Source organism: Leptopilina boulardi, unplaced genomic scaffold (genome assembly GCF_019393585.1).
Source record: "Leptopilina boulardi isolate dan_hultmark-lab unplaced genomic scaffold, ZJU_Lbou_2.1 LbouV2_51, whole genome shotgun sequence".
In the NCBI taxonomy this organism is placed as follows: Eukaryota; Metazoa; Arthropoda; class Insecta; order Hymenoptera; family Figitidae; genus Leptopilina; species Leptopilina boulardi.
In genome coordinates, this window is record NW_026137996.1 from 2,608,125 (window position 1) to 2,631,327 (window position 23,203).

General features: G+C 21.6%; 3 protein-coding genes across 22 annotated transcripts in view; 1 reads left to right on the plus strand and 2 right to left on the minus strand.

Annotated features, from left to right (window-relative positions):
- LOC127289764 (glutamate-gated chloride channel) overlaps positions 1–8,724 on the minus strand; it is a 100,880-nt gene extending 92,156 nt beyond the window's left edge. For all 19 annotated transcript variants that reach the window (XM_051317923.1, XM_051317922.1, XM_051317920.1 and 16 more), the window contains exon 1: positions 8,462–8,724. The gene's annotated coding sequence lies outside the window, so the exon portion shown is untranslated. The remainder of the gene's footprint in view (positions 1–8,461) is intronic.
- A 1,577-nt stretch (positions 8,725–10,301) lies between these two features.
- Positions 10,302–12,807, plus strand: LOC127289778 (probable maleylacetoacetate isomerase 2). Its single transcript, XM_051317944.1, has 5 exons — positions 10,302–10,514; positions 10,874–10,925; positions 11,062–11,210; positions 11,318–11,522; positions 11,649–12,807. The coding sequence occupies exons 1-5, from the start codon at positions 10,506–10,508 to the stop codon at positions 11,876–11,878; spliced, it is 645 nt and encodes a 214-aa protein (XP_051173901.1). The 5' UTR covers positions 10,302–10,505; the 3' UTR covers positions 11,879–12,807.
- A 3,166-nt stretch (positions 12,808–15,973) lies between these two features.
- Positions 15,974–23,203, minus strand: part of LOC127289777 (uncharacterized) — a 32,547-nt gene continuing 25,317 nt past the window's right edge. For both annotated transcript variants that reach the window (XM_051317942.1, XM_051317943.1), the window contains 3 exons: positions 18,005–18,141; positions 17,124–17,300; positions 15,974–16,503 (listed from right to left, as the gene is read on the minus strand). In XM_051317942.1, the coding sequence (XP_051173899.1) occupies positions 16,352–16,503; positions 17,124–17,300; positions 18,005–18,141 (466 nt within the window). In that variant the 3' untranslated portion in view covers positions 15,974–16,351. The remainder of the gene's footprint in view (positions 16,504–17,123; positions 17,301–18,004; positions 18,142–23,203) is intronic.

The following is a 23,203-nucleotide window of genomic DNA, read 5'->3' on the forward strand; positions in this document are numbered from 1 at the left end:
AAAGTTATTTTTAGTCAGACAACCTGTTTCAAATTTTAGTAACTTTTTTTAAAATTAGTAACAGTTATTTTTAGTCGGACAACACTTTTAAATTTTAGTAATTTTTTATGTAAGTAGTGACAGTCATTTTTAGTCGGACAACACTTTTAAATTCTAGTAATTTTGTATGTAAGTAGTGATAGTCGGTTTAAGTCAGACAGTACGTTTAGAATTCTAGTAATTTTCTGTATAAGTAGTAAAAGTCTATTTTAGTCAGACATGTAAAAAATTCTAGTAATTTATTTATATAAGTAGTAACATCAATTTTTAGTCAGACAACATTTTTAATTTAAATTAATTTTTGGTTTAAGTAGAGAAAGTTATTTTTAGTCAGACAACATGTTTCAAATTTTAGTAACTTTTTTGAAATTAGTAACAGTTATTTTTAGTCGGACAACACTTTTAAATTCTAGTAATTTTTTATGTAAGTAGTGACAGTCATTTTTAGTCAGGCAACACTTTTAAATTCAAGTAATTTTGTATGTAAGTAGTGACAGTCGGTTTTAGTCAGACAGTACGTTTAGAATTCTAGTAATTTTCTGTCTAAGTAGTAAAAGTCTATTTCAGTCAGACATGTAAAAAATTCTAATAATTTATTTGTATAAGTAGTAACAGCAATTTTTGGTCAGGCAACATATTGAATTTATATTAATTTTTGATTTAAGTAGAGAAAGTTATTTTTAGTCAGACAACCTGTTTCAAATTTTAGTAACTTTTTTTAAAATTAGTAACAGTTATTTTTAGTCGGACAACACTTTTAAATTCTAGTAATTTTTTATGTAAGTAGTGACAGTCATTTTTAGTCAGGCAACACTTTTAAATTCAAGTAATTTTGTATGTAAGTAGTGACAGTCGGTTTTAGTCAGACAGTACGTTTAGAATTCTAGTAATTTTCTGTCTAAGTAGTAAAAGTCTATTTCAGTCAGACATGTAAAAAATTCTAATAATTTATTTGTATAAGTAGTAACATCAATTTTTGGTCAGACAACATTTTTAATTTATATTAATTTTTGTTTTAAGTAGAGAAAGTTATTTTTAGTCAGACAACCTGTTTCAAATTTTAGTAACTTTTTATTTAAATAGTAACAGTCATTTTTAGTCGGACAACACTTTTTAATTCTAGTAATTTTTTATGTAAGTAGTGACAGTCGGTTTTAGTCAGACATGTTAAAAATTCTAATAATTTATTTTTATAAGTAGTAAGAGCAATTTTTAATCAGACAAGGTTTAAAATTCCAATAATTTTTTGTACAAGTAGTAGCAGCAATTTTTAGTCAGACAATGTGTTTTAAATTCTAGTAAAATTTATTTTATAAGTAGCGATATACTGTTTTAGTCAGACAACAGGGTTTTAAATTCTATTAATTTTTTGGTTTAAGTAGAGAATATTATTTTTAGTCAGACAACCCGATTAAAATTTTTGGTTTAAGTAGTCACAGACATTTTTTGGTCAGACAACACGTTTTTTATTCTAGTTATTTTTTGTTTAAGTAGTGACATCCGTTTTTAGTCAGACAAAATGTTCCTAAATAATTATAACCTTGACATAAGTAGTAAAAGACAGTTTCAGTCAGACAAAAGTTTGTATATTTTTTTGCATTAGTAGTAAAAGATCATTTTAGTCAGACATATTACAAATTCTCACAAATTCATTTTCAGTAGTTAATATAAATTTTAATCAGACAATACAACTAAAATTCGTATAATTTTAGTACCAATAATAAAAGATATAGTTAAGTAAAAAAAACATTTAGAGATTTTAATTTAGATTTAGAAAAATTTAATTTTACGTAAAAGATAAATTTAATAATAATTGTTCTTAATTTTAAAACAATATATATGTATTTAAATTTTTTTCTATATTTACAAAAATACACCGCGTGTGAAAATTTGTGTCACACTTTTTGTTGGTTGAAAAAGAATAGTGTCAGAATGATTCAGGGGGAATTCCTTTGTAATTGATGTCAGACTTCCTAGAATTCTTTCGAAAAATAATGGGTGCGGTAACCCAGGTGCTGGAGAATAAAAATTGCTACGCATTTAGGGAATGATTCACATAAGATAAGAAAGCAAAGAATGAAAATTTTTTATTAAATTATAATAAATTATAATAAATCCAAAAAAATTTTACATATTTGAAAATTTCGATTTTTTTCCACAAATATAATTTAGTCGTTTTTTTTAATAAAAAAAATGGAATTTATTAATTTTTTATTCAAATAGATAAAAAATATTTAAAAAAAAAAATTTTTTTTTTTTGAAGAATAAAATCAGACATTAAACTATATAAAAATAAAATGTCAAGTACAAAAAAGAAACAAGTGTAACCTGATAAATGCTTCTATGAGATTACTAATACAGATAAAAGTAAAGGTCACGAATCATGGTCAGCAACCGAAAGAACACCTTGAATCAATAAAAATTTACATTTATATATATATATATACACACACCTATATATATATTTCACACTAAAAAAATTCTTTCTTTTTAATTTAAAAAATAATGTAGAAAAAAAATATTTTTAAAAAATTTTTTTCTTTAAAACATTTGTTTATATTTATCGAATACAATTGTAAATGCGTCCCTGGTCCGGGATTAAACTAACTAGTTTATCCCAATACAGACATACAATTAGTCATTGATTAGTGTGCGAATCGCCCGTACCACTGTCAAATGTCCCAAAGTTGCTTGCCAAGGTTTTTCGAAACTATTCGACTTCACAGCAGCTTTTCTCTCTATATAATTTATATATCTAAAGAAAAAGAAAAATAAATCTTCCCCAGTAAAAGTTAATTAAAATTTTTTTCCCTAATTTAAATAGTGTGTTAAAACAATTTTTTTTAAATTAATTTATTTAAAAATTATAAAGAAAAATTTGATTAAAAATTTCAAATTCATTCAAATTGTGAAAAAAATTTGTTCAAATATTGAAGCTTTATTTTTAATGTTGAAAAAAAGAAAATTTTTCCTAATTGTAAATTAGAATTTTTTTTTTTCTCAAAAGCCTTTGGGAAATTTTTTCTCATGTGTCTTTCATCTTGTTTTCGTATTATAGTTATAGTCCCTGACTTTAACCATGATTGCAATATGGACTTTTGCCAAAAAGTTTTAAGACTATTTTATATATATATATATATAGAGTGCTGACGATTTTCACGATCGACAAATTTCACGAATTATATAAAAGTTCTTCTGTTAATGATTATTAGAAAATTATACGATAGGCACTTTTTTATTGTATATAAAAAAGTATCTAGAAACATGTCAAAACTTTTAGTAACTAAACAACCTTGTCATCGTAAAGTTTAATTTTCCCACATTTATTACTATTTAATTTTTATTTAAAAAATTTTTTTTTTTAATTTCTTAAAAAACCAATATTTTTATTTAAAAAATAAAAATTTATTTTATATTTATTAATATGAAAAAAAAATTCATAATTATAAATTCGATGTATATTTTTTCCAAACTCTTTATTGTAACTCATATAAAGATTAATTGAAAATAACTGTAGTTAATTTTAATTACAATGATAAATTGACTGATTGTATTTTATATTAGTTTCCTGTGTAGTCTCTATTGCATACAAACTTAATAATTAAAAAAAAAAAAAACAGTTTCATTCATACAATATATATGACATATTCCTGACTTATAATAAGGACGAATATCTATGAATTATTTTTAGCATTGGCGACTGATGCAGAAATTATAAACGATCGATGTTTGACAATTCAGGTCAGTCGATTTATGACTGCGAATCAAAAAATAATGACTTTCAAATAAATGCCAAACAAAATTTTTCAAAATAATTCATAACACTTTGCAAATATTTTTTATATGAAGCATATATATCATTGCACGATGTGGCAACTAGTAAAACAAGCTTCTTATCATTAATTTACCATTTTAAACTAATTTAAATATTAAAATTTATATTTTCTTAATCAAATTTTTATTTAAAAAAAAATTATTTAATTTTTTATTTATTTCTCAATTTTAAGAAACAATACAATTAATTCTAAATTTCTTTGTTATAAATATATACAATATATATTCTAAAATGTTATTACGATATTGACACATTTTATGTAAACTTTTACTACTATTATAGGTCGTTATACTTTGAAACAAATATAACGATTCACTTTATAATTTATAATGCTATAACGCTTATCATAAGAAAAAGTCTCAGCAATGCAATTTACATTCTTAATTAATTATAGTCCATTAGACTTTGGTTTATTTACGATAAATAATAAATAAAATCAATATAGATTTTAATAACAATGCGGGAAAATAAATCCTTATATCTTTATATATATATATAATAATATCTTTATAAAAAAAAGTGTGCACAATTGGCATATAATAAGGTCTATTATATATAAAATGACTTATACATGAATATGCACAAATTCTCCTTGAATATTTTTTCAACAAGGAGAAACCTTATAATTCGTCGATCTCATTAAATTCATCGTGAATAAGGCATCGAAAATTTACCCCGAGAGAAATTTTTATATCGAAAAATTTTTTTTTCCATATATATTTTTATAATTTTCTACTTTTATCAAAACTAATAATTTTTTTTCAAATAAATATTTCAAAAAAAAAAAAAAAAAAGTGAAAAATGCTAAAAAAAATAATTTCCAACAACAAATATAAATAAACAAATAAATATCATTAATTTAATTATAAAAATAATTTTTCTTTCAATTAACTAAATATAATATAATTAAATTAATTAATTATAAATAAATATAATAATAATAATAATAATAATAATAATAATAATAATAATAATAATAATAATACTATAATAATACTATAATAATAATTAAAATGAATTATAATTAATTAAATTAATATAATTAAATAATTGAAACCTTTGTTTAAAAATAAAATTTTAGAGTTAAATTTTGAAAACTAATAAAAATTTACTTTACTTATTTTTTTTTTTCATTTTTCCTTAAATTATTCATTAAAAAAAAATTTACAAAGAGATGAAAATATAGTTTCTATATAGGAAGTTTTTTTATTTTTTGACATTGATGCTTTAAACGTTCAATTAAAATGTTCAAAAAGAACGAAAGAGAGATGAAAAATGTTCATTAATTCTCGTAGATTGGATAGCTCCATTTAAAAATCATAGATATATAGAAAATCTGTGTGAAATATATATTTCAAGTGTGCGACATCGCGAAACAATGAAGCACTCATAATTTCCTATTTAAAGACACTATTTCTCGTGCTTTGAGATTCTTTAACCATCTCTCTATCTTTATTTTATATATACATATATATATTTAATTCAAAGAACTGTTCACTAAAGCTCTCGCGATTGAAAAAGCTATAAATTTCGAAAATATGAAAACTTTCAACGACGTAAATTTCAAAATGAAAATACATAAATAATTTACTCAAGGATTTATAGAGATGTGTGTATATATTTAATTAATTTTCATCAATATAATTAAGATCAAATATTATAAATACGAAATTTTTCAATATTGAAATTATTTTTTTTAATTTAGGAGTGTAATTTTTTTTTTTTTTTTTTTTAATATCGTCCAAAAAATTTGCAAAATGAAATTGTATTATATTAATTTTAAATGCAATTATATAGATGAATAGAGTGATTTTTCTTGACCTTGACATTTTAAGCGTCACAATTGAATGCAATTACTTAAAATTTGCCCAAGGTTATTATTGTCGGGCTATATAAATGAGGTTTAGGCAGCTTTTTAAAGCGACTTATGTATATATATATATATTCGAAACATAATTACATTTTGCTGTGTATATTGAATAGATTAATATAGTTAATTTAGGCGAATGTCATCACTAATTGCCAAACTTGATAACATCAATTTTCACGCTGATGAAAGGACACTAACTCTTCGCTCAATATTGATCCATCAATGAAAAAAAAAAAAATTCATTGTCACCTTTAGTAATATAAAACTTTTTTAAAAAATTAAATTTTTTTTTTTTTATTCGAAACTGAAAAAAATATTTGCATTCAAAAAAAAAAAAAAAGATTAGATAAATCAATTTTTAACTCGCGAGTCATTCATTTTACTGAACATTAATTATGCGCCCTTTTTTAAGGTCACAATATGTTACCGCGAACGTGTATGTGATATTAATTTTTACCTCCTTTTTTTTGTCATTATAAATATTTTCAGTTTTATTTCATTATAAATAATTTAATTTCATAAAAATGTATCGTGTAAATTTTTATTTAATGAAAATTTTTACTTCGATAGTTTATATTTGATTAAAAAAAAAAAAAGTCACAAAATAACTTCATTAACTAAATAACAAAAAATTTTAACTTCTTCGACAATTTAAGTTTATTATACGAATATATATTTAGAAATGAAATTTTGTAGTAAAACTACTTTTTCTCTCTAGTTACAAAATGTATACTTGACCAGACGACTTTATTTGATACTTAAAAATTTATATATCTTTCTTAATTTTCCTTTTTTTCTATACTAAAAAGAAATTTTTTTTTAACGAATTCCTTTTTTTATGTGATTAAAAAAAAATTTTAATTATTTTTAAAACTTTACCATCATGGGGATTAATGCCGCGTTATATAAAATGGTTGTGACAGTTATGAATAGTCTGATTAGTAAATTTCTGAAACTTTCCTAAGTTGTTGGAGGAGAGATAAGGAACAGTTCATGAATACCGGATGAAGTCGATTAACCGAACCACTGAATGAATTTTATCTTTGCGCATTTTTCCCTTTTTCTCTAACCCTATATTTACCACTCTAAAAATAAATTAAAATTTAATTATTGCAAAATTTGTAAATTATAATTTTTACAAAAATATTTTTGTAAATAAAAAAATAATTTTTGTTATTTTTTTCCAAATTAAAAAAAAAAGAATTCTCGTTTCAGGAAGGTAAATAAGAGGCTTAAAAGGAAAACCATTGACCAAAGAGCGGAAAACCTCCTAATCTCATTCTGATTCTATTCACCGGAGAGTTGTCTCATGAATGTCTCGTTGTGCGAGGACAAAACCCTCTCGAGAATCTATATATATATTCCAGTATAAACTAATAATAAAGCCTCTGAAATCATGAATAATTTTCAATTCGCATAGAAAGAGTGACAAGGAAAATTAAAAAAGGAAAGAAAAAAAAATTCTGAATATATAAAATTTGTGGGATTAAAACCAGGAAATTGAAATACAAATATTTTACGTAGAAATTAAAAAAGAAAAAAAAACACAAATTTTGCAAAAAGAAAATTTTTTTTTTTTAACACACATTATAATAAATTCATCTCGTAATGTGTTTTACTAGAAACCAGGTTACGATCTTCAACTAGAATTAGCATATATTAAAGAAAATGTACACTTGGCACAATTTTAAAATTGTTTCGAATATTTTATAGTATTTCCTTTTTTTCGCGCATAACATAAGAATAAGAATAAAAATATAGCCTTTCATATTACGAGATTTATATTTTAATTATTTTTTTCAATATCTATATATAATGCGAAATTAAAAATATCTATATGGGAAAAATTATTAAAAAATTAATTGAAAATAAAATAGTCGAATATTCATTGCGCGCAAAGAATTAATATTTCTATTTTACATTTTTTAATTAATAAAAAATATTTATGAATAAATCATATAATAAAGAGCGGCAAAATTCATTATGGAAAATATATTGATAAAATTAAAAAAAAATTTTTTTTTATATTTTAATGTTAGGTATGTATATTTTTAATATTCCACCAAAGGAATTTTAATTAAAAATTGCATTTTTAATGATAAAATACCAAGTAAAGTAAAAAATTATTAAAATTTATTTTTTTAGCTTCGATTTTTCTAAAATAGAAATCTCTTCAAAAAAAAGAAGAAAAAAAAATTTATCAAATTCAGTTTGAAAATTAAGTAATTTTATTGAACAGTGACTTTAACGAGATTGGACTAAATTATGAAAACTGCTTTCAGGTGCGGTTCAGATCGATGCCGATCTTGGCTAAGCTTCAGAATTATTTCATTTGTTAAAAATTTATCATTTCTTATTTATGTTTTAATACATTATTTCTATATTTCGAAAAAAAAGACAAATTATCATATATACTTTAGCAAAAAAAAAAAAAAAAATTTCAGAAAGAAAAATTCTTTGAAAAATTCTTCGGTATAAGAATAAAAATTTTATCTAAAAACCGATTTCCTTGTCCGCTTTTTGTAAAATAAAATATTTTTATTTCTAAAGAACATATATAGAAAAAGATCAATTCTGGCCCGTTTACAGAAGGATTTTGAATTTTTAGACACAATGCCATTGTCGCGTAAATATGCCGAAATAAATTTAAGCGCTCAGCTTCAAGTGCGTTTGGCAGGCAATCAAAGTATATAGCAAAAGAAATAAAAGAGACTTACAGAATTTGTCGGTAGCGATGAATGCAATAAGAATAACAAACAACAACAATAACAAAAAAAAAAAAAAATTTTTTTTAAATACCCAAAAAGTCACACTGAACTATTTTTGTATAATTAAAAAAAAAAAAATTTACCACGAAAAAAAAAAATTAATAATCACTGATAAATAATAATTTTTTTTTTTTTTTTCTTTTTTGAGAAACCCGCCTCGACAAACTATTTAATATACACTGTGCGAAAACGTTCGCGGCGAGCATAACACTGAGGGTTGTTTCTTCCTGAAGCACTACACCACTGCCACCCTTCGTCGAACAATGTCACTATTCAAAAGCTTTCATTATTTATAATTTTTTTTTTTTCAAAGTAAGCTCTATTTATATTTTTCAAATTTCACCTCCCATGTGGAAAAAGTAAATATAATTTATATTTTAAATTGAGTATATATTTTTTATATTTAAATTATGTAAAAATTATATTTAATTTTTGTTCATGGCAAAAAATTAAATATAATTTAAATATAATTTATATATAAAATATATATACTCAATTTGCAATATAAATTTTATTTACTTTTTCCACATGGGCTTAATAAAAAAAAAATTGAACAATGGAAATTGTTTCATAAAAAATTTTTTTATTATTGTATAATTCTTCTTTCATATAAAATTATTTTATTGTATTTTGAAAAAATTAATTTTCAAAAATTGAAAAGACAAATATTATTTTATATTTATAATTTATTTTATTACTATAATTATTATATACTATAATTATAATTATTAATTATAGTGTATAATAATTATAATAGGAAGTAAAATAGGTAAAGAATAATTAGAGCAAAATGGGATTAAATATTGTTTTCTTTATGAAAGTTCAGAAATTAATGATAATTTTTGATATTAATTAATTTTTTAATTAAAATTTCTAATTAATTAATAATTTCTAAATTAATTAATTTGATATTTATAAATAATACAAAATATAATAATCTATAATAATAGAAGACATAATAATGAATTTTATAAAATGGAATAAATTTCTATAATATGAAAATTTTAAAACGAAATGAAATTATCATTTTATTTGTTAATTAAGAGATAGAAAAATAATAATTATTTACAATTATCATCATTATTGCCTAATAATTAGTAACTCGTATTAAAATACTAAATATTAAATTAAAATTCAATAATTATTGACAATAATGTTAATTGTTGAAATTATTTTTATTTCCGATTTAAAATTTTAATTTAGTCCTTTACTGATTTAAATATAAAAATTAAATATTAGAGCTAATAAATAAATTATATTGAATTAAGATAAATCCTTTTGAAGTTACAAAAAAAATTGCAAGAAATTAATTCAATCAAATCAATTAGAAATATCAAAAATTTGAAATTATTTATTTCTAAAGAAATTTGAATATGTTTTTATCTTTTCTATAATTTCTGATGAGGATAATATTAAAATTATTGATTTCAACTATACCAAGGAAAGATAAACTAAATATTACTGAAGAATTTGAACTCAAGAAATTTAGATGTCGCACCATTACAATGTCAAACTACAAATTTCTACTATACCAAAAAAAAAAAATAATTTTAAATAATTTCAAAATTAACAATTTTTTTTTGAAATAAATTAATATAATTTAAAACGATTTTTTTTCAATAAAATTAAGAATAAAATATTTTTTTTTTAATATACTTTTCATTTTCTCATCGAATACAGATAATACAGAAATCGTAATAATTATCTTACTGTCAGTTACTAAAATATTATCGTAATATGGTTTTAATAAAAATTATCAAGTAGTTTATTAAAATTGCCAGTGATAAAGAAAATTAAAAGAAAAGAGTGAAGGTCAACGATATATAATATTGAGAAAAAGTCTATATTTATATGCCAGTGTATATTTTGGTGTTAAAAAAAAAAAAAAAAGTTTGCATTTTTATCAAATAAATAAATTATCAGAATATCGATTCAATTAATTATTAAATAATAAAGTTTTACTGAAAATTATAATAGAAATATTTATAACATCATGAACAAGGTGAGTAAGAAAAAAATCAACTGACCTACAAGTTAAACAGTGCTGCCAACCATTTATTAATTATTCATTAAAATTATAAAGAATTCATTAAAATTTACCTACAAAACAGAAATAAGACAAATAAAACTTATATATATTTGAAATTAATTAGATTCTAATGCATTGCCTTAATTTTTTTTTTTTTTTTGAATTAAATTATTATTAATTTTTTTTAAAAAAGTATTTGAAAATTAATAATAATTAATTTTATAAATAATAAAATTAATATATAATTATATAATGTAACTAATTAAAAAATTATTAATAAATAAAAAATAATTATATGATTTTGAACTTTTGTTTCTAATGACTATATATAGGCAATTCTTTATTCCTATTGGCGGAGTTCTTGCTCGTGGAGAGTGCGAATAGGTAATTAATTAAAAAAATTAATTACAAGATAATATATTAATAAATTTAATAATCAATTTTAAAAAAAAAATTTTTTTTCTTTTTTATTTTTATTTGCAAAGTACAAAATATTAAAAAAATTTTTTTTTTCACAAAGCACTGAATTTAAAAGAAATACCTTATGAAATAAAACCAATAAACATTGTAAAACCTGATGGCGAACAACACACTAATGAATTTCGAAAAATAAATCCAATGAGCAAAGTTCCTGCTCTTCACATAGACAATCAAACGTTAATTGAATCAGTAAGCAATTTTTTTACAAACTAGAAAAAAAAATTTATTTTTTTATTTATCGTTAATAACAATGTTTTTATTTGTAAATAAATAAATGAAAAAAAAAAAATTTTTAGATGAGTATTTTGCAATATTTAGAAGAAACAAGACCGCAAAATGCACTAATGCCAAAAACACCCACTGAAAAAGCAAGAGTCAGAGAAATTTGTGAAATTATTATTAGTGGAATTCAACCATTACAAAATGTTGGTCTCAAAAGTCATATAGGAGATGAAAATTGGTTAAATTGGACACAATTGTGGATAAATAAAGGATTTACTGGTGCGTTCATTTTTTAATTATAACAAATAACATATTGAATAAACAGAAAATAACAACTAAAAATAATAATGATAAATGAAAAAAAAACAATACAAATGAATTAAAATGCAATTCTCTAAATTACAGCATTGGAAAAGATTTTATCTACTACTTCTAATAATTATTGTGTTGGTGATAATATCACTTTAGCCGATTGTTGTCTAATTCCACAAGTTTTTAATGCCAATACATACAAAGTGAACGTGAATTCATATCCAAATATTGTGAAAATAAACCAAAATTTAGAAAATCATCCTGCTTTTAAGGACACACATCCTTTTAATCAATTGGATTGTCCAAAATCAGAAAAATTATAAATTGTTTAATTCTTGACAAATTTTTTGTAATTAATTAATTTTTCTTAATTCTTTCTTCTTAGTAATTAAAATTTTATTTTTAACAAATTGATTTGATAAAATAAAAATGGGAATTTGGAATTATTCAGAAAATAATAATAAAAAGGAATAAAAATTGATATACATATTCTATATTTTTATTATAGTTTCGCAACTTTAATAACATAATAAAATATTCATTAACTTTTCTATATGTATATATATATATATATATATGTGTATACAAAGACAGAAAAAATAGGAAAATAATATAGTTAACTTTCCAACAGCAATAAAATTTGTTTTTCAATGAAACATCTCATTTTTTTATTTACATTTAAATAATTGTAAATTTTTAATTAAATATCGTTGTTTATACAATAAATAATCGTTTTATTTTTCTATTATCTCCTTAATCTATTCTATTATAATAATAAAACTCTCTATATAGCGAATAAAGAGAAAATTGACATTTTGGTCGATTTTTTTTTCTACATACGTTCTAAATATTTACCACTGATGCCGTTCTGACCCTCATACACTATATATGTATTTATAATGCTTAAGTTAATCCCAAACGAGTAATAGTCGACTACATATATATATATAGTATAAGTAAACTTATGTTAAACTTCTTTTATTTTTCTTTTTATTTTTAAACACGATTTAATTTTTTTCAACCTACCACTAATTACCAACTTTCTATTATTCAATTATACAATTTTTATGATGTCTTTTAAAAAAAAAATTTTTACATTTCAATTAAACTTTCAAATTAGTACATATTTTTATAAGAGTCCATTTAGTGCGAGGCTTTTTTTTTTTCTTTGTCAGAAGTGCAATCAATAGTACATTTTTAATCGTAATTTTTTTTTACCCGTAAACCGCATATAGAATAAACAGAGGATCAATTTTTTATTTTGATTTATTATTATTTTTTTGGCAAATTAATTGCAAAAAAAAAAATACACAAAAATTGTTAAATTTTTTCACTTATTTTTTTATATATATATGATCTTTTGTTTTTCTATGCAACGAACTACTTATATTCCAACACTATTCGACAGTGAAGGTGATGACGTCTACAAGAATTGAATATTATAAGTACAAAAAGTCGCTTAATCGATTTGAAGATTATTATTATTTATTTTTTTTTATTATTATTATTAGTAGTAGTATATTTTTATTAGTATTATTATAAATTTTTATTATTATTCATGCGACTGATATGCTTGTGCGTAAAAATAACATATGTAAATTCATGAATGGTGTTCGAATTATTAAATTCGTTTTATAATTTATTTATACAATTAGTGATAAACGAGATATATCACTTGATTATATAAACTTTAAAGATTTGATTTTGATTAATAAGAAACTATATAGTTACAATATTTTTTCCAACAAGGGAATAACTAATTTCTATTTTACAATACGATCTTTAGTTCACTATAGTTGTTTTAACTATATCTAAATATATTTATATGGGACAAAATATCTAAAAGTATTTTCAAAAAAAAAAAAACTTTTCCTTTATATTTATAAATAAAAATTTTGTAAATTAGAAAAAAATTGTTTTTTTAAATTAATTTTCATCTATAAATATTAAAGAACTTTATTTTAAGATTGTAACATTTTAATAATCTACTTTGTCCCATATAATCAAAGAGCAAATATTCATATCTGGAAATATTTCATTCTTTTTATATATTAATAACGTATCTCGATAAAATTAAATTCATTAATTAAAAACTGTCATTTTTTTTCCAAATACAATTATGAATGTAAATTCTGAAATTTTAATAATTAACAATTTGATTCGTATAAAGTTAATTATCCCAGATATATTTCAGAATGCTAAATGAGTATATATATGTAGGTATATATGTGAGTTAAATATCTCTCTATATATACTCGTAATTCTACAAATGTAATTATGTATATCACGAAATATTGACATTGTTTGCTTTTGTGATTCTAAATAATATTTACATTTAATTTATATTCTACATTTTTTTTGCGAAAATTTTCAAAAAACACAATTTAATAATTATAAATAAATTAAATAAGCATTTGGACCCCATTTTTTTTTTTTTAGAAAAAGAAAATTAAATTTGAAATTTCATTTCACATCTATTATGTATGTATGCTTTTCTGGTCCATGGTTATATGTAAAGATATTTTGTTCCCAAATAAAGTAATATTATGTTTTTCTATTTTAAACAAAGATAAATTTGAAAAATCAAAAGATTTTTTTTTTCCGTTTTAGATAAAAGTTTTAAAAAAATAATAATTTTTATTCTTTAATTCCCACTTAGCACATTGAAGTATGTAAAATAATAAGTAAAATTATATTTTAAATGTTAATCATTGAAACTCTACTTTTTTTTAGGAAAAAAATTTATCTTAGAAATTTATTTTTATATCATCATTTTTCATAATAAATGATAAAAATTAAACAATCATTTGTTAGCTGGAAAACAATTTTTTTTTCTTTTTTTTTTTATGAAAAGACAATTTTCCATGTAGGACAATTGCTTTTTATTTGCTCAAATTTTAATCGTTTTGTATATATGAAAAATAATAAATCTTTCTCCTTGTGAAAATAATGCTTTTTCGTGTGTAAAATATTTTTCTTTTGAAAGGGGGAAAATAAATTTATTTTTTTTTTATGTGAAACAAATTTCGTTTCGATAAATATGAAATTTGATTTTATATTTAAAATTTATTTTTTTTGTTAAAATTAGTGTTTTTTTTAAGAAAAATAAAAAATATATATATATAAAAAAATCTCAAGAGAATGGGAAAAAATGTTATTATCGAAAATTGGAAGAAAAAAAAAATTGAAGCTAAGAAAATTCATCATTTATAAATGAAATTAATTGATGGATTATTTTCCAATTTCTATATGGAGTATAAATAACCTCATTAACAAAATATTAACTAATACAAAAAAAAGAAATCTTAGTATATAACTATATTTGTGTATTTTTTTCTCTAATTTCTTACTAAAGTATATAATTTATTATTTTAATAAACTTATGATTTATTTATAATGGTCCCTTAATCTATAAGTTTCATATATATATATTAGAAAAATCCATTATTCGACAAGAGTACATTCCCCCATTTTATTAAGAATTTATTTTAAATTCATTTGTAAGAAATCGAATAATTATTTTGATAAAATAATTTTTTTTTAATAATAATTATATTTGTACTGCAAAAAGATAAAAATTTTAATTAAAATTAATAAATTTTGGTCGATTATCGAAACATATGAAAAATATTTTTTTTTATTAGTAAAACACTACAACATCTATATCACAGTTATATATAAACGTCTTTGAGTAATAAAAAATTTTCCAAGTCACTTTAAAGAGACCAATGTGCTAAGTGGTATTTTTAAAATAAAATAAATTAGTCTTTTTAATTAAAATCGCCTTTATGGAATTTTGATTTTTAATTCGAATTTTTTTTGTCCAAAGGCCATATGTATATTTTAATATTAATCGACAGCTAATTTATTTTCTAATTTTTCTATAATTTATGTTAATGGCAGGGGTGGGCAGTATTCGAGCCTTTTATTAATTTATATATATTTTTTTTTGGCCATACATATACATATATCATTATTACGATTGACATATATATATCAAGATTGATAAAAAATAATTTTTAATTCCATATTAAAAATCAATATATATATAATAATTCAGAAATAAATTTTTAAAATATCTTTGTCCACCCCTGATTAGTTATTTAAAATTACCTGTATATAAAAATTAAATTAATAAAAAAAAAAAAATATTTCTTCTAAGTATAGAAAAAAAAATTCTAATCCCAAAAAAAGAAAAATCGGTTATAAAGAATTTATGTTTTATTCGTTAATATTTGATGATCGTAATATGTACAAAAAAATAGGGCATCTGTCTAAATATATATATATATAAATAAATAATGTTAAATATAATTGAGAAAAAATATTAATTTAATAATATTAGTTAATAAAAAATTAATAATTTTATTAATTAGTTAAATAATAATTTTATAAAATTTTCTTAATTAATTTTATGAAATGTTTTTAATGAATAATAATTTTACGAAATGTTTTTAATTAGTTAATAAATAAATTAATTAATTAATAATACCAAAGAGGAGGGAAAAAAATTGATCAATTTTTTTTTTTTTTGTAACATCTTCATTTTCCTACTGAAGAAGTAAAATTATCCATTCTTTTGTTTCATAATTTTGTCCTTTAATAATGGTTTTAAGAGCATTAGGAAAATATCGTCGGTCTCTTTGGTCTCATTAAATGGTCGACTTTATAATTAATTCTCTAAGGAGGAAGTTATAACCGAGTTTCGTATATATATATATAGATGTATATAAACGTATTTATAATTCAGACTGGGGGGGGGGGCGAGGGGTGGGGAGATAAAAGTTTACCGCGTTTTAAACGTAGTTCGGTCTGGAGCAGCATAAGAAATTGAACGTTCCACGTATATAAGACGGATTTCTGGACCTATTTTCCCATCGGTAGACCTTCCTATTTCCATTACTTCGATTCACACGACTTGCTGCCTCTTGAAGTGCAACTGGTCGTTCTGTAAAGAAAAAAAAAACAAAATTTCTTTATGATTTAATAATTTATAAATTATTTTATCAATTAAAAATTTTACAATAATTATAATTTAAATTATTATACATTTTTTTTCAGTTGAGAATAAAAATCACTTTTGTTATATATTTAAAAAAAAAATGCCAATTCTTGAAAAATCTTTTTCAACATTTACTAATTGCCAACAACGTTTACTCTTTTTTTTCCACCTAATCAATGTAAAATTTTTTTTTTCCCAGCAATTTATCAAAATTACGAAAGAGAATGAGAGAAAAAAAAAATTTGAAAAAGCAACGTATTATGCATTGGTCCATGTGTGTAAATACATAAATCGCTTTTTATGAAAAGTAAACGAAACTAAACTCGTATCTAAAGGGGGGTTTTTTTTTTGTGTGTATTCATATTTCAATTTTTTTTTATTTTTTCGTCTTTAGCGCTTCTATTTTACATATATATTAAAAAATAATGAAACATTTTTTTTTTTTAATTTCATTTAAAAAAAAGAAAATTACCGTTTTATTGTTTAAATTTTTGCATAAAAAAAAGAGAAGTATAAATGATTATAAAGCGCAATAAGTGTTAATTAAAAGCAGCAGTGAAACTCACCAGTGTCAGCTTCTGATTGTGGCATAAATTCCTGCAACTCGGCTATGAGGGCATTTATTTCTTCGGAATCTTTTTGAATACTGCAAAGTTCTTCTTCGTTGAAATCCAGTGTAATCTGTTTGCACAAAAGGATTTGTGTAATGACGTTCCCAATATTTGATGGCCCCGATTTGCTCTCTGTTGAATTAAATTCAATTTATTATTTAAATTCCCTCGGCAAAAAAAAAAATATTCAACTCGTCACAGAAAAAAAAAAAATTCTTAAAAAATTGTTAGAACATAAAAAAAAGTTGTAAACATTTTTTTTCCCCCCCTTTAATCTGTTATTAAAAGAAAAAGTAGAATTAAAATAAACGACCAAAGTTTTGCGTCATAAGAAAACCATTTATTTTGGATTTCTTGTCATTTTTCTAATAAATATATTGATTTCATCTTGAAAACGCGTATTATATAAAAATGAAAAGAAAAAAAAAAGTTGGTGTCAACTTTACTTAAAGTTTTCTATTGTATTTCTTTATTTTTTCCACAAATGGATTTACTAAGTTTTTTAATTTAAATTCCGAAATAAATACAGTGGTTTTTTTCCACACTAATCTTTTTGTTATAACATTCAATGAGAAAAAATGACAATTTAACTAAAAAAAAAATCAGTTAACTTCTTATTACGTTTTTCATTACAATTCAAGAGATAAAGAATCAAAAATAAATTGAGAAAATATTTTCCTAATAATTTTCCTGAAAAAAAATGTTTTTTTCGTTTTTCTCTTTCTATATAGTTTAAAATTTGATTTCTTAAATAATTCAAAATTTATACATAAAAAATTTATTAAATTCAAGTTGAATATTTTAATTTCAATGAAAAAGAAGGGGAAATTTTTTACCAAAATATCCTGTCATGTCCATTGGCACGATGCGAATCAAATTTTTGCTTTTGTATAATTCGCGAAGAAATAATTGAGCCAAGAAAAATAATAGAACTAAATTTGGACTGTCTGCTGGTATACCTGCCTCCATAGCACTGAAAATTAGAGAAAAAAAAAAATTTATTTATATATTTTATTTTTATTAATTCTCTGATATTTCTTTTTTTTTCTAAATTAATGAAAAAAAAAAAAATTCATTTTCTCTTGTTACAATATATAAACGTTTGTCTGTCACTCAAACTGAAAAGCCCTTTGGTTAACCAAATAGTCATGTTCTGAGGTGACTCACAGTTAATTATACTATATATATAAGGAAATTTTGAACAAGGCATATATGCGAAATCATCTGAATCATCATAAATTATGTAAATCCTGAATTATTTATAGATAACGCTCTATATAACACAAAGGACGAAGGATATTCCCCTTTTATGTGAAACCAGGATCCATACAAAATTAATATGCCACAAGTCCCTTACATACGTGACCAAAGTTAGTTTTATAAAAAAAAAAAAAAAAAATAACCGACATTATTGTAAATAAATAAAAATTGAAAGTTGAAAAAGAATTTTCAAACACATGTGCCTTTTTAGTTAAAAAAAATTAAATTTTTATGGAAATAAATTTTGTAACATTCGCATTTCAGTAGTAAAGGTAAATCTTCAGTGAAACTGCAGAAAAATCAAAATTGTAATAGACAGTGGTAATTAAAATTTTAAGTCAGACTAGAAGATTTAATGGTTTTTTTAAAACTCTTGTGTTATCAGTAGTAAAAGTCAATTTTAGTCAGACAGTTAAAAATCCTAAAATAATTATTTCAGTAGTTATATTTTTATTCAGACAAAATGTGTTATCCTCGTAACTTTCGCATAAGTAGTAAAAAATAGGTTCAGTCAGACAATACATTTTATGATTTTGATTTTAGTAGTAAACGGCAGTTTTAGTCAGACAATTATTTAATTTTAAAAATAAAATTAGTATAGTAAAATCCATTTGTAGTCAGACAATTATTTAATTTAAAAAATAAAATTAGTAGTAAAATCCATTTGTAGTCAGACAATTATTTAATTTTAAAAATAAAATTAGTATAGTAAAATCCATTTGTAGTTAGACAAATCGTATAATTTTATTATCAGTAGTAACAGTCAATTTTAAGTCAGACATGAATTTTTTTTTTTTTGAAATTCATGTATACTTTAATTTTCCAATTAGTAGTGAATAGAAAAAAATTTCACTATAAAAATAATAACACAAAGATACTACTATATATATATACATATGAATTTTATACATTTTAGCCAATGTATTTATATATGCATATATCAAGGGAACTTTAAAGTTTATACAACATCATATGACGTGCCACAAACAGCTTTTCACCATATATACATCACTTTAAACCAATTTCTCTGTTTTCGTTAGCTAGTCTGGTGTTTGGCCACCTTAATGTGTTGTTTAACGACCTACCCAGAGAACAAGCTTGCATATATGTTTTCCTAAAAGCATTTCACCCTTTTTATATCCAACGAAAAGAAATCTGTCTCTCGATCATCATCAAATTAACGAATAGCCCTATAATAAATCATATTTCCACGTTATTTTTTCAAAAGACAAAAAAAAATATATTTTTCATTAAAACTAGTTTTCAAATTTACAAACTAAAAAAAAAAATGTACGAAATAAATTTTTTTTTATATTTCACATAAAGCAATAAAATTTTTCTTTTTTTTTTAATTTATTTTATATATTAAAAAAAATTTATTTTTTTATTTTCTTTTATAATATAAAATGTTGTGTTTTCTATTCTGTGCCTATAGTTTCAAATAACAAAAGAAAATTTTTTCTATTAAAGAATTCAAAAATTTTTGAAGTATACTTTAAATTTTTTTTCAATTTAAAAAAAAAAATTAAAGAATTCAAAAATTTTTGAAGTATACTTTAAATTTTTTTCAATTTAAAAAAAAAATTTTTTTAACGCCTTCTTCCTGCAAATATTAATATTGCAATCTCTTTTCGTATATATACATTATTATGCCACTCTCAACACAACATTTTCCGTGAATAATGAAAAAAATTCCGGGCTTCGTCGAAAGAACGCACTTTGACTTTTTTTTCACTAAACTGACATATCATCATAAGATAAAAATAGATATTCAACATTATTTTTGTTTTTTTGGAACAAAAAAAAAAGAAAACTGAAATTAAAAGTAAATCCATCAATTATATACTTTCTTCATTTAGTAAGATTCGCTATAAACAAGTTTCTCTGCGTGTCTATCGTCCGTAAAACTTTTTATCATTTCCAAAAGTTCGTTCCTAACTTTATGACACTTTAGTGAAATTTTCTTCTGAGGTTAAAAATCACGCATATTATTATCATGAAAATAAAAAAAAACTCTAATTTTCGATGAAGAACTTAAATTTGAATTTTTAATTAATTTTCCATGATATTTAACTGTGATTATAATTACATATTTTTGTAGTGAATTTAATTATAATTTTCTAATAAAATATTATTAATTCAAAATTATTTTCTGCATATTTAAAATATTATTATTATTTAACATTAATTTAAATATTTTCTGCATATTTTGAATAAAGGTAATGAAAATTTAATTTAAAAAAAAAAAATTTTTTTATTTCTTCTCACATAGCTAAACTTTTCAATTTAGAGAAGTTGACGAGAAGAATGGAAATTCTTTTCTTTTTTCAAGTTGTAAACGAGCATTGTATGTTGGTATCATGTTTATAGGGATATAAGTATACGAACGAAATGGCAATTTGATGTTTATAGGGTCCCTTCTTTTTATAATCTTCAGTAATGTCCAACATCATCTCAGTGAGTAATATATTTTTCAAAACACTAAAAAAAAAAAAGCAAAGATGAGGTCATAAGTCACTTAAACTTGCCTTTCATAACTTTTTTGTCATCCAATTTTTTAACCCCACAAATGAAATTGCAGATATTTTACGAAAATAATATCTATATATATTACATAGGGAAAACTTAAAAATTTATTTATTTTAATACATTAAAAAAACAGATTCTAGCATATTTTTTAATAAAAAAAAAAATTAAGATATAAAAAATATTACAAAATTTTATTGGTTAAAAATTCTTTTTTTAATGATATTTATTGATTTTTTTATTGAATTTTCCAGTTTTTATATTTATATTGAACTTTATTTTGATCCATATTATAGTGTTGTGAATTTTTATATCAAAATATTAGACAAGTATGTAATTTTTTTTTTTAAATATATTTTCACAAAATAACTTATACGCTATAAAAAGTTATTTTCGCAAAAAAATGTTTTATATAAAAAAAAAGTGGTTAAACGTAAAAAAATTTTACTGACAATATAAAATGATAGAAAAATTTTAATAATTCTAAAAAAAAAAATTTATAATTATACTTCAAAAGTAATTTAATTAATACAAAACTATAATTAGCTGTCATAAAATAAAAATATAAATGTGAAAATTTACATTACTGAATTATTTATCAATGATTGTATTATTTTTATTTTGTCTATATACTCTATATAGTTATATATGTGTATATTAACGAGAGAGAAAAAAAGAAGGACTTGATGATTTTTGCTTGATATATAGTGAAAAGACTTCTCATAAAATATTTAGGCTTTCATTACAGAAGGCAAATTCCCTGAGGGGATTTTTCAAAGGCCACAGTAGCTCCTAATTGCGAGAGTTTTCAAACATGAGGAGGGCAGACTTATTCAGTCTCATCATTTGCTAGAATTTAAGTTGACCCATTTCACACGATCGTCATCATAGTTTATTCAGTATTCGAAAAATGTCACGTCTCTTACCTTAGAAATTTTCAATAAATTATTAAAATTGCGATCTCCGAAAAGTGTGTTCTTGTACATGTGCAATAAAGTGAAGATAGTGACAGAGAGAGAGAGAGAGAGAAAGATCTGCCAAATAATTCACAGATATAAATAAATTATGCAATATTTTGCAAATGAATGTGGCAAAATTTCCCAACAAGTGCGCTAACAATAAAACTTTTAATTAAAATTAACTATTAATTAAAAATTAATTAAAATTAATAATTAATTTCTGTATATTATAGTTAATTTTAATTAATTTGTAACAATAATTACTAGTTGACTGAAAATTAATTATTAATTATTAATTACGAATTAATTACAAATAATTTTCAAATAATTTTCAATAATCCTTATAATTATTCATATTCTGGTGTAAGTAGTAGAAATAAATTATAGTCAGACGAAAAGTTTTCCAATTTATGTAGTAGTAACAGATATTTTCTTAAACAATTTTTTTTTCATTTTAACAGTAGTAAACACCAATTTTAGTCAGACAAAAAGTTTTCTCACTGCATTAATATAAATAGTTACCGATATTTTAAGTCAAATTGTTTTTTAAATCATCGAACATTAGTGTCAGTATTAAAAGAAAGTTACAGTCAGACAAAACTTTTTCATTGTTTTCTCATTTAGTAAAAAGCAAATTTAAATGTTCAGTAGTAAAAATCAGATTTAGTCAGCCAGAATTAATCTTCTTTCAATTGTTAAGTGGTAAAAATAGTTTTAGTCAAACATTTTTTTACAATTTTAATTTATTTTTTTTTATCATTTTTATTAAGAACAAAAAAAAATAGTTATTATTGTAATTTTTTTTTATAAGTAGTAAAAATCAAAGTTTACAAATTATATTTTCATTTATCAAGGAATAAAATGTTAATTACAATTTAATTTAATTTTAAAAAGTAATTTAAATGTTATTATAGCAGTAACACGAAATAATTTTCCAAATCAATTGTATACAAATTTACACATTTATAACGCAATAAAAATGTCATGTATACACAGTATTAACAATCCCCTGAAATTGAAATGCTTTCCTCAGGAGAACATAACAATTTCCACTATAAATCGTTGACTATAAAATCTCTGATTTATGTAAAGTTATACTCACACACTCTCTCTCTCTCTGGACAAAATATAAAATCAGTGTTACGTATCTAGAAAATTGATCGTAAAAAAATTTTTAACCATTTACTTATTTTACTATCTAAAATTTCATGTTTATATCTCTAGGAGGAAAAAAAAATAAAAAAAAAAACTTTTAATATCAACAATGAATTTTTTTTTGTGAAACTATAA